Genomic DNA, 12,254 nt, shown 5'->3' on the forward strand with positions numbered 1-12,254 from the left:
TTTCTACTACGGAGTAATATTTATTAGAGCACGCGGAGTCGATGATTTTTTCAACGTCCAGATCAACAACGGCAACATTCGACCGGTAACTCACTCTGGGGTGTCGCCTCAACGTCAGAGTACGGCGTTGGGTCCAAGTTGGATTTCAATGTTGTAGGGTATAAATGTCCAAATAATTTATTTAGTGGTGTATGACAAATTTGAGGTGGTGTACGGATCAACTCCATTTTAAAATTTCTATTCGAACGGATAGACATTTAACAAAAAATTTTAAATAACAACTAAACTCTTTCACATTTTATCACACTTTTATACAAATTGCTCTACATTTTCACAAACTAGAAAATGTCTAATGACAAAAATAATTCAAACCAGACGAATAACCTTTACAAATCGAACAATCCATACTTGATTCTATGAAGTAAATTAAAAAATGTCTAACCAAACCAGACGAATAACCTCTACAAACCGAACAATCCATACTTGATTCTATGAAGTAAATTAAAAAATGTCTAACAACCAAAATAATCCAAACCATTCAAATAACCTTCAAAAGTTTTATTAATTATTATTTATATTGAATAATTTGCTTTTTTCTTACTTTTTCTGGGAATGAACTAAATTAAAACATGAAATAGACATACTAATGTGTCATATTCATGATGATAATTATAATGATAATGATGATGATGAGTTAACATATTTAGACTCTGAGGTCTCAATTCTACTGCTTTGTACTTGTTTGGATTAAAATCGAGAATTAATAGATGTTTCAAACCCTTGTGTACCATGGTTACCATCCAAAACAGTACATGTATAATCTGTCAACAAAAGATGAGTTTTTGGCACATACTTTGTGCAGTTTTTCAGTATCTAATCTCTAAGGAATTTTGTGTGATTGTCTTCTCGTCTTTGTTGTTACTTGTGGGTCAAGTAATAAAGAGATGGCAAACAGGACATTTGATCTGCTTGGGTGAAAGTAAAAGTATTTGTTTTGTGTATTTACACTTCTTCGACCTAAACATTAATAGCACGTGATTTAGAAAGGAAAAAACGAAAAAAAAAAAAAAAGAAAAAAAAAAAAAAGCAATGCCTCTGAGTAGTGCTAGTGCTAGCAATATGGTTGGTTGGGAGGCCCAAACACTTTTTTTCCTCCCCAAACTTACATTTTTACAAATATTTAGATTATAAAATAAGATTACAACATAATTATATCATTTAAATTTCAACCTGAGTTTTTAACATAATGATTTTACAACCGAATATTATGGAAAAACATTGTTTTGGGGCAACCCAACCCGTAACTAACCTGCCAGCCCAAATCACCCGTAATGCCACGTCTATTAATAAGAAAGGATCCTCCCATTAGAAGAGGTAAATTTGATACCTGTGGGAGATTCATTAACTCGTACACAGCCTTTTGTGGGGTCAGCTCATTGTCTATTATTCGTGCCACAGCTGTTAGAACTGGCATTTTAACATTGTATTTTTGAGCCAATGCAATCACAGCTCCGGCAGTTGATACACCTTCAGCCACCTATAATAAATAACACAAGTGTGAATCACCATTTACTGATGAATGGGTCCTCAATATGGGTTGTTTCATCTTAAATGGGACATCTAAAGCTTTTATTTAGCTAAAAGGGGAATATGTTGAAAGTCGTCTACAGTCAACTTGAAACAGTTTGAACCTACTAAATGGTCTAAATTAGCAAATTAAACTAGTTTGCAATCATAAGTAATTCATTAATCACTTGTAAGGAAAAAACACAATTGGACAAAAAAGTGTTGCATATCAACCAACTTGACCCAGCCCATTTCAAGCCATGCTAGAAAATGGGCTATTTCACTAGTACCTTATTTGACCCATTATCCAACCCGCCCGTCTGGCCACCTCTGGTCCAGAGTAAGAGGTTCTACAAAGCATGAGTTGGATAGTAACCTGGTTCATGGAGCAGAGTATATCGTCAAGTGTTTCTCCAGAACCTAAACGAACTCCAACGGTTCTATTTCTTGAGAGGCTAACAAAGCACGTAAGCATTATGTCCCCTGTTCCTGATAACCCGGAGATTGTTGTAGACTTGGCCCCCATCTTCATTATATTCATAATGTAGAATACTAGTTAGACACCATAGTAATAATTACATAAATCTAGAAGGAAAAAAAAAAAACATAATTCGAGGTTAAATACAGATCTATGTGGGTCTTTAGATTTGCATATTTAAACTCTCTATGTAAAGATAATCAGATTTAATTGTTTGGATAAAGAGATAACGTTTCTTATCATCTGAATATTTAGATAATCTCAGCTTACTTTTAACCTAATTTGATATACTTTTACACCCATTTACAAGTCTCCTTGATTACAAACATGTCATTGTTGGTCATTTATCTCTAAATCTCATGAGAAAACACAGCCAAACACTATCTTTTGTAACATGTTTTATTACATGTAATAATAATATGATTCTTACTATTCAATATTTTCCAAACACCACATAAAAAGAACCACGATTGATTGTCTCATATTTACCTGATGCGAATAAATTTGACAAAGAAATAGATAAGATGGAAAACAGGATAACCACACATGACTGACTATAAACTACTAACAAAGTTGCAAAAAAAACTACTCAAGAGTACTCGGTCGGGACTTTTTAGGGAGTACTCACTCGGGATGTTGACTAAGTTTGACTTTGACCAAGTTTTGACCAATTTTTCAAGCAATCTCGAGTTTTGGCAGATTTTTTACCGATTTTCCAAGAAATCCTGAGTTTGACCGGGTTTTGACCGTGTACTCGCAGAGTAATTCAAGTTCTGCAACACTGACTACTAATCACCCAACCCGTTCGACTAGCCCATTTTGACACAAGTATTAGTCATCATCAAAGTAGCAATATATGTTTTCATAGACACAAATGCGTGTATAAAGATTGAAGGATCATACTCACCTTTGTTGATAACCATCGTATTTCAGAACATCCCTGAGCAACAAGGGCTGCCATGGAATTATTACCAAGATCCAAACCCTCCACAATCCCTGCTGCTATCGCAAGTACATTCTTTAAAGCACCAGCAATCTCCACCCCTGTAACATCACTGTTCCATCAGGAGTTAAAAACCGAGATTTGCAAAATTAAAAAACAGCTTCTTCAATAAAGTTAATTTTTAAATTTCAATAGATATTCAAAGAAGATCTGAAAAAAAAGATTAAAATCATCAATAAACATTATAAGTTCAAATAATATGGAGTATAATATAATTTACCTTGTTGTGCTGATTCTCAAGTTTCTAGAAGCTAGGAGTTGCTGGACTGCGTTTGCTAACTTCTTGTCCTTTGACGCAACCACCATTGCTATTAAAACACAAGCAAGACCTTAGGGCCTTATTTCTTTTGGGCGTCTACCATTTTCATATCATTAATACCATTGATACCATAGCAAGAAATCAAAAATGATATGATACCAGCATTGAGGAACTCGTGAGTTTCCTTATTAATGCCACACATCTTACCATTTTCACATTATTATTAATCCCACTGATATGATATTAGAATAGTCTTCTGAAATGGGTAAAAAAAGTGGCCCGTGCAACAGTTATTGTTTATAATTTTCGTTGCACACCCTCGCATCTAACCTGTAGGCAAGTTGTTCATCAACTCGAGAGCAAATGAAGGCCCGGAAAGTGCAACAAATGGCTGTCTGGAGTTTTTTAGTGTTTGTGGAATTATCTGAGACATCATCCTCAACGTGTTTAGTTCTAATCCTTTGCTAAGGGATATGAAAGGAAGCCCAGGTTCTACATACTTGGCCACACCATCCAAAAAGGAAGAACTGAACTGCAAGATAAAGTAGATCAATACAGTTGCACTAATACAATAGACATTTTTCCAACATGAGAGGTGAATATTTTTGTAACTTAACTTTAGAATTCTTATAAAAAGTCTATTTATCTAAACTGAAAGATGATTATGATGAATTAGAAACCTGTACTGGAACAGCATGAAGGCAAAAGTCAGCACCGGTCAAAGCGGTTTTTGCATCTGTAGTTGCAATGACATTTTCAGGTAGCTTATGATCGGGAAAATATTTACTGCCAACAATAGAAATTAAAGGTTTAAACTACATTAGTATAGTTGAACTAAAATCCGTCAAACATGGTATGAGATATAGCTAGTTAAAAGCAACTATTAAGAGTTCTTGAGATCAGCATGAAACCAATAAAAATCTCACCTATTACAATGCTTCTCGTTAATAGATTGACAAATTTGATGATCTCGTACAAGCATATTTACTTCCATTTGTGCCTTTCTACTTGCAACATGGGAAGCCATAGCTGTTCCAAAAGATCCACCTCCTAGAACCACCACCTAAAATTCATTCAGATAGTACATGGCATATGAATGTTAAAAAACTAGTCAACTTATCGTCACAATAATTTACTTGGGATGTACTAAAAGTAAATGTAATATTATAAAATTGAAGATAACAAGTGAATCATGTATTAACAGAGCACTATTTAAAAGGTAATAGTAGTATATTTAGTTATTTACCATCATATTATAGCAAGCATGATATGATTCAAGTATTTAGGAACTCGCGAAAACTGTAAACGTGCTCATGTTTCAGGTTAAATCAATAAAAACTTGCTCACATCAACTCCTTTAGAATACATTATATCATAGGAAGTTCACACCAGTTGCAGGAAGAATTTGATACACTATTCTATTTTGAAATGAGTGATCATGATTATCTACGATCGTAAAATGATCTGGGTATGGATATCTGAGAGCATACGTGAGGTTTATGCGGACTTAATTAGGTAATTATATATCTAATGATTTTGAGGGATTAAAATATTACTATTTTATCTTTTAATTGATCCTTGCAGAGGACTTATCTAACAGTTACTTTTCATGCAACTACAATTCGAAAAACAGCATTTAGAATTTTGAATACTTTAGACACATTACTTAGCAGCAAACACTTACAGAAAATTCAACTCAACTCCACTAAGGGAAATACAAAAACCACAATAGCATCAAAAGAATAAGTGCAGCTAACACCTGTCTATATTGAGCAATAAGTAGATGTAGTGATTCTACATTATTTATTCAGTTTCTAAGATCTTACTTATTCAAATTCAAGTATAGATAATCTCCTTGCAGCAATAAGTTCCCAGTGTTGCCTGTACTTATATCCTAAGAGTCCTATCCAAAGGTATGTCAACTCACCGAAAAAACAACCTAACAGCAGTACAATCTATATTTATATCATCTAGTCTAGATGAGTAAAAGCTGAACTCAAGCTTCATCTCAATATTACCCAAAGCTTGCACATGAATGCAATTAAGAAACTTAAAGCTAGAACAGCTTGAGGCACTACAAATGACTGTCAGGACTCATGAGGAATGCCATAAGAGTATACTCTGTACATACAAATCTCTTAACTCAGCAGGAACTTTATTACACTATACTTACATTTATATAAACTGTATCATGTTCCATTTGGTTCCATAATTAGGTTATCAATTCATACTTTCAACTTTAGGTTATCAATCAATTAATAATAATAATAATAATATTATTATTAATATTGTCGATAAATTGATCAACTAACCTCACAAATTGCCAAATCGTAATAATAGCACATACACATATTATCTAATTATAAAAACTGTATAAGGAGATAAATTACTTTATTTGTACGTTCTAGAACGTCCGTTTTGACTTTTGACCGCCAGGACCGTGACCACCGGACGAGCTTCTCCCACGCGACTCTAACAATTTTCTGTCGGTCTCTGGTGGTGCTAGCGACTTCAAGTGACACGTTTACGTCCGGCGAAGGCTGATCCGGCGGAGGCGGTGGTGGATTAATTGCTGCAAAACACACAGTAGAGGTGTTGTGTGTGTGGTGTAGACGGAGTGAGTGTGCAGGTTTTGGTGTCGGAACGAAATTAGCACGATGTTGGTTGAAATGTGAAGATGATGTTGATGATGATGACGAATTGTTGGTGAAGAAGGATGAGGTTGATAATGGCGGTTCGAAGAGAGACGCCATTGCCGTTCTCAGTGTGTGTTTTTATCACGTTCACGCATTCCGTCGAGTGTGTTTCAGAAGGTTTAGAACCCCACGTTTTTTAGGATTGTAAGATGAAAATTATAAAAAGAGTTTTCATTTAATTATTATAAAATTATAAAAATTTAAAAATATAAATAAATAAATTCAAAATTATAATATATAAAATTAAAATATATAATATAAATAATAAATAATAGTAGATAAATTAAAGGGATTTTTAATCTTACAATAAGTTTGTTAAATGCAACTCTCAAGCTATTTCAAATTTACTGTATTTAACTTTTTATATTTATAATGCTTCTTTATACAACTTTCATTGTTTAGTTTTAACTTTTAATTTTATGATTATTGTTTATGTTTATTTATTCAGTCTACAAACTTCGAATCTCAAGCGACGAATACAGTGGTTGCACCCTTGTATTATGAGTTTCCTCGGTGTTTTGTTCGTTTGGATGTCGTTGTTCCTTTTATCAGAACTTTTTATGTGATCCTCATTTTACGTTATTATTGCAAGAGTGACAGACGCCGTGATCTTCTAAGCATCACAACTTTCCTTGCACTTGCTTCCCCTACTTCGTTTCGTGGTGGTGAAATTGTTGTGGTTGAGGTCGTATGCCTAGGGTGTTTTGGTGGCTTGGTTTTAGATTCTCGAGGCTTTGGGCTTTCAACCGGCAAGTTGGGTTGCTTGATTTCAACTAGTTAGTGTCTGTCGTTTTTCTTCATAGTCGTGGTGTCATGCAGTATGTGGTATGTGGTGATCGGCCGACTACATGTATATCATATCAGATGTCTATGCTCCTTTTGTTCTTCATCTTCTTCATAGCTCTTTCTCGACATTGATCCATTCCCCGTGGTTCACACATTCTGCTGCTGCCTTACCTCTCTGACTCTACATTCTTGCTTGATTGTGTAGATTCCGCACTTGATTTATGATTTCAAGGATCTTCGAATATGTCTGACTTTTTGTGGTGGTTACAATTTTTTTTCCTAGGTTCTCAATGTCATCATGCCTTCCACTGTTGACTGGAATGTGTTTGATAGATTGGTGTTGATCAAATTTAGGTTGGGTGATTTCGTGTCCTAACTTTGGTTACGACTTGCGGTGGTGCAGTCGTTTTAGTTTCTAATGTTTTATTTATTTGCGTTTGGATCTTTAGTGTTGTTGGGATGTCAACTTGGTGAAGATTTCAGTTACAATTGGGGACTTGTCGTGAAGTGATTCCCTTCTTGACTTGTTTAATTAGTATACATCGGTGTTTCAAGGTTATATGGTTTTTCATCGATTAATTCAATAACCGCTACTATAAGATTAATATTTAAGTGTTGTTATATTTCAGTAGGCTTATAACTACCTTTAGTGACCTGGTTCAATATATTCAAATTGAAAGAACCAATAAAAGAGAGATGTGTTGTAGAAGATATAGGAGAGAAAGAGGTTGAAGAGGTGTGATGTATTTAATGTATATGTGTGTTTTTGTAACTTACATTATGCACATATATATAGTACAAATTTTACTATCCATATTTGACTAATTACCATCCATATTTAACTACTAAATTTACAACACTCCCCCTTGGATGGTAATTTTTTTAAAGAGCAATTAATACTGCCTCGTTAAAAACCTTGCTAAAGAAAACCCAGTGGGATAAAACTTTAGCTAAGGGAAAAAAAGTGCAGCATAGAGTTGACTCCCCCTCAAGTAGACAACGCTGAGTTGTCACATCTTTTGAACTTGCCTCATGCCAATATTGTGAACGTATGTTTTGAAAACAGCGATTGACAGTGCTTTGGTATAAAGATCAGCAGAGTTGTTGATTGAACGTATCTCATTTTAATCTGGTTGTCTTTTACGAGATCTTGAGTATATGAGAAGAATCTGAGGTTTTCATCTGAAACTGTATCATCTAAATCTTTTATGTACAAGTTTGACCCATGTGATTTGTCTAAAGTCTCCTTCATGGTTTGCTCAAACTGTTGTTTCAATTCCTATTCCCTTTCAGTCTTTTTCTGAGCCTTACCAATATACCATTATTTTCCATCAAACTTATGACCGTTAAGACCGTTTATAGCTTTAGCGCCTCGTCAGCATTTATGTTTTGTTCTGTCATTTTTGATACTCTTCTTTCATTTGTACTATGTAAGCTGTATTATCTTCATAGATAGTTGTTGGGCTTTTATAGCGTTCTGGTCCACAAGAATCAATAATGATTTGTATCATTGATCTTAACTAAAATCATTCCCGAGTAGCTTCATGTAACGCAATCACTTCGGCATGATTTGATGATGTTGCAACAAGTGTTTGTTTTGAGAACGTCATGATATTGCGGTGCCTCCATTTAGGAATACATATCCAGTTTGAGATTTAGCTTTATGTAGATCAGATAAATAATCTGCATCTGTATAACCAAACAAATCTTGTTTCGAGTTGTTAGAATAAAATAATTATAAATCAGTAGTTCCCCGAAGGTATCAAACTATTTGTTTGATCCCATTCCAATGTCTTTTGGTAGGGGCTGAGCTGAACCTTGTCAACAAATTAACTGCAAAAGAAATGTCAGATCTTGTATAATTTGTAAGATACATAAGAGCCCCAATTGCACTAAAATATGGAACTTCTGAACCAAGAAGATCTTCATGATCTTCTAGAGGATGAAATGGATTAGTATCAATATTAAGATCTAACAACCATATGAGTACTTAATGGTTTTTGTCTTGTCCATATTAAAATATTTTAAAATCTTTTCGGTATAAGTTGTTTGATGTATAAGTAAGTCATTAGTTATATGCTCAATATGTAAATCAACATAATACTTGATTTTTTTTATTATTTTAAAATCTTTCTTTAGAAGTTGAATGGCTTCATAGATTTCATTATTTAAGATAATTGATATAAACAGCTATGATCACATATCCGAACATTGTTTTTATAAAACACACGTGCAAATAAGTTTATATGCATACCCTTTTCTTATCAAGTAGTAATTTAATCGATTATACCACATACGTCCCGATTGTATAAACCCATTTAGAAATCTTTGTGATTTAATGGAATATATTCCATTGGGTTTTGCATTAGATACTTATGATACCTTAACCCTTCAGGTATATTCATATATATATCATTATTAAGTGATCCATACAGATAAGTAGTAACAACATCCATGAGATGCATTTAAATAACTACCAGGTTGATTAAGTATCTAATAAGTAATTGTATTCATTATAGGAGGATAAGTTTTTCTCCTAATTCATTTCTGGTCTTTGTGGGAAATCTTGAGTTACAAGTCAATTTTTGCCTTGTAACTTCATTTGCACATTTCTTTTCGGATAAAAATTCATTTGTATCCCATTGTTTCACATCTTTAAAAGTGATAACGATTGATCCAAAAACTTTTCTTTTATTGAGCGATTCTAATTCAGCTCGTATTGCTCCTTTCCGTTGAGTTCAATCACGTCTATTTTGATATTCAATGACAGATTTTGGTTCCAGATCATCATCTTTATTCATGATGTCATTGTAACATTATATGAAAATATCTCATCAAGATTTTTCATTTCATTTCAGTTTCATAATATTGCATAATTTATTGCAATTTATGTATTTACATTTATCAATATCCTCTACAGAAGGAGTATTGATTTGTGGTTCTTCTTGAACACTTTCTTTTACCTCATTATCAGCTGATTTTCTTTTTCGAGCATTTTTATCTTTGGAACCAATTGGTCTCCCACGTTTCTGCCGTAGCAAAGACTCATAAGTGACATTATTGCCAGCTTTTGTAATTTCAATTCTAGCTGAAGCATTTACTGCTGGTATATATGATTTAGTCACTTATTTTTTGTATCTTTAAATGCATAAAGTAATTAATTTGCAAGTTCTTGCATATGCATTATATTTGAACTTTCTTTTCGCATTCTTTTGTGCGATGATCAATATTCCTTAATTGATGTTCACACCATGAAACATCATTTTATTTATATTTCATTTCTCCCCCTAATATAGGGAACAATGTTTCATTAAAGTGACATTCGACAAAACTTGCTGTAAAAACATCACCCGTCATGGGTTCAATATATCTTATGATTGAAGATGTTTCATATCTAACATATATTTCAATCCTTCTTTGAGGAACCATTTGTTGTGATTGTTCAATTAAAAATACACTGCACAACCAAATGTTCTAAGATGGAAAATATTCGGTCTCCACCAAAATTAAGTTGGTAATGGAGAATATTTATAACTTGCACTTGATTTAATGCGAATTAATGTCACATCATGTAAATTTACATGTCTCCATATAAATATTGAGAGTTTTGTACTCATTTCTAATTGTCTAGTTATTAGCTGTAAGCGTTTATCTATTGATTCAGCTAAACCAATTTTGTGTATGCACATGAGCAACTGGATGTTCAACAACAATCCTTGTAGACATATAATAATCATTAAAAGCTTGAGATGTTAACTCACCAGCATTATCAAGTCTCATCCTTTTAATGGTGTAATCAGAATAATGTGTTCTTAATTTAATAATTTGTGCAAGAAACTTTGCAAATGCCATATTACGGCTTGATAACACACAAACATGAGACCATGCGTTAGATGCGTCTATTAGAAAAATGGTCCACATGATGGATGAATTGGTCCATATATATACCCTTGAATTCTTTCAAGAAACATTGGTGATTATTTCTCAATGTGCTTTTCATTAATCGCCATATGTGCTTTTCATTAATCACCATATGTGTTTTTCGTTAATCACTATATGTGCTTTTCATTAATCACTATATGTGCTTTTCATTAATCACCATATGTGATTTTCATTAATCACCATATGTGCTTTTCATCATATATCATTTTCACCATATGCGCTTTTAATCATATGTGCTGCGCTTTTCGTCATATGCACTTTTCATTATATGCACTTTTAATTATATGCGCTGTGCTTTTCATCATATGCGTTTTTTATCATATGCGCTTTTAATCATATGCGCTGCGCTTTTCATCATATGCGCTTTTTATCATATGCGCTTTTAATCCTATGCGCTGCGCTTTTCATCATATGCGCTTTTTATCATATGCGCTTTTCGGTGCTACATAGATATTTCTCATTTTCGATTATCATTGACTGATAATCATATCCATTATGATATATATCAGAGAAACTTAACAAATTTCTCTTTGATTTGGGAGAAAACAAGACATTGTTTACCAAAAAATTCGTACCATTTGGTAATATGAAATTTTGCCTTTTTCGTTCCTTATATCAAGTTTGCAAGAGCTGATATAGTATTTATAATTCCTTCATTTGATTTAAATCAATGAAATATTTCTTAGATTTGATCATAGTGTGTATGTTACTACTATCTGCAATACATAGGTCTTTACCATTTAATTGATGTTGTATTTCAGCAGGATTCATACTAAAACTTCAAATAAGATAAGCAAATAATGAGTTATATTTCAGCAAGATAATCAAATTATATTACCTGCAAACAAGTTATAATCTGAAGTACATAAAAGATAACACTTAATAAAACATATGCGTTATGGTCTAAAACCATTTATTTATGAGTGATACATAAAAAAAACTAGGCATCTTAGAAAATTCAAACCATTCAAGTCTCAAGGTAGCGCAGGGTTAATTTAATCAAGATTTGTCAACAGATTCACTCTCGTTTTCTTTTCTTTTGGGACTTATTTGTAGAGCTAAACAAGATGTTCATGTATTCAAGAAATACTAGACTGATGATCCACGTTACCAGATCATTAATAAGAATCTCCGGAATTCTTATAAGAGCGTCTACTAATATCTTTAATTTTATTCTTTCATGGATCACCGTTATTATTATTATTTTTTTTTTTGATAATTAATATCGTATCTATCTTTGAGTATTTTCCATAATACACTTGAATTTTCGATCATATAATATGTAGATTCTAAGGACTCGTCAATATGTTTGCTAAGAAAAATACTTACTATTGCTTTCTCTTGTTCGGAATAATTGTTATTTTCATTCAGGGTTTCTAAAATACTGTTTGATTCGAGATGTTTTTCTACATTCATAACCCATGTTAAGTAGTTGTTCCCACTTGTTCTAAATGAGCAAATTTAAGCCTTTTCAAATTCGACATTTTCTATTATCAAAAAGATGAATAACATAAATCATAATCA

At 32.9% G+C, this 12,254-nt stretch overlaps 1 protein-coding gene across 1 annotated transcript; it reads right to left on the minus strand.

The window, feature by feature from the left end:
- Positions 1-966: 966 nt before the first annotated feature.
- On the minus strand, positions 967-6,094 carry LOC139866592 (glycerol-3-phosphate dehydrogenase [NAD(+)] 2, chloroplastic-like). The gene is made up of 9 exons (XM_071854873.1): positions 5,697-6,094; positions 4,233-4,369; positions 3,987-4,092; positions 3,637-3,838; positions 3,268-3,355; positions 2,952-3,099; positions 1,943-2,092; positions 1,388-1,537; positions 967-1,017 (listed from the first exon to the last, which is right to left on the minus strand). The coding sequence occupies exons 1-9, from the start codon at positions 6,057-6,059 to the stop codon at positions 1,003-1,005; spliced, it is 1,359 nt and encodes a 452-aa protein (XP_071710974.1). The 5' UTR covers positions 6,060-6,094; the 3' UTR covers positions 967-1,002.
- Positions 6,095-12,254: the final 6,160 nt, after the last annotated feature.

This window comes from Rutidosis leptorrhynchoides, chromosome 9 (genome assembly GCF_046630445.1).
Source record: "Rutidosis leptorrhynchoides isolate AG116_Rl617_1_P2 chromosome 9, CSIRO_AGI_Rlap_v1, whole genome shotgun sequence".
In the NCBI taxonomy this organism is placed as follows: Eukaryota; Viridiplantae; Streptophyta; class Magnoliopsida; order Asterales; family Asteraceae; genus Rutidosis; species Rutidosis leptorrhynchoides.

What these genes read in the sequence shown, in the direction of transcription:
- LOC139866592 (XM_071854873.1), bottom strand. Translation starts at nt 6,059, where the DNA reads ATGGCGTCTCTCTTCGAACCGCCATTATCAACCTCATCCTTCTTCACC. An exon ending in AACGAGAAGCATTGTAATAG is followed by an intron (nt 4,093 to 4,232) that starts GTGAGATTTTTA and finishes TATTGTTGGCAG; the next exon opens with TAAATATTTTCCCGATCATA. An exon ending in TACTCTGCTCCATGAACCAG is followed by an intron (nt 1,538 to 1,942) that starts GTTACTATCCAA and finishes TATTTATTATAG; the next exon opens with GTGGCTGAAGGTGTATCAAC.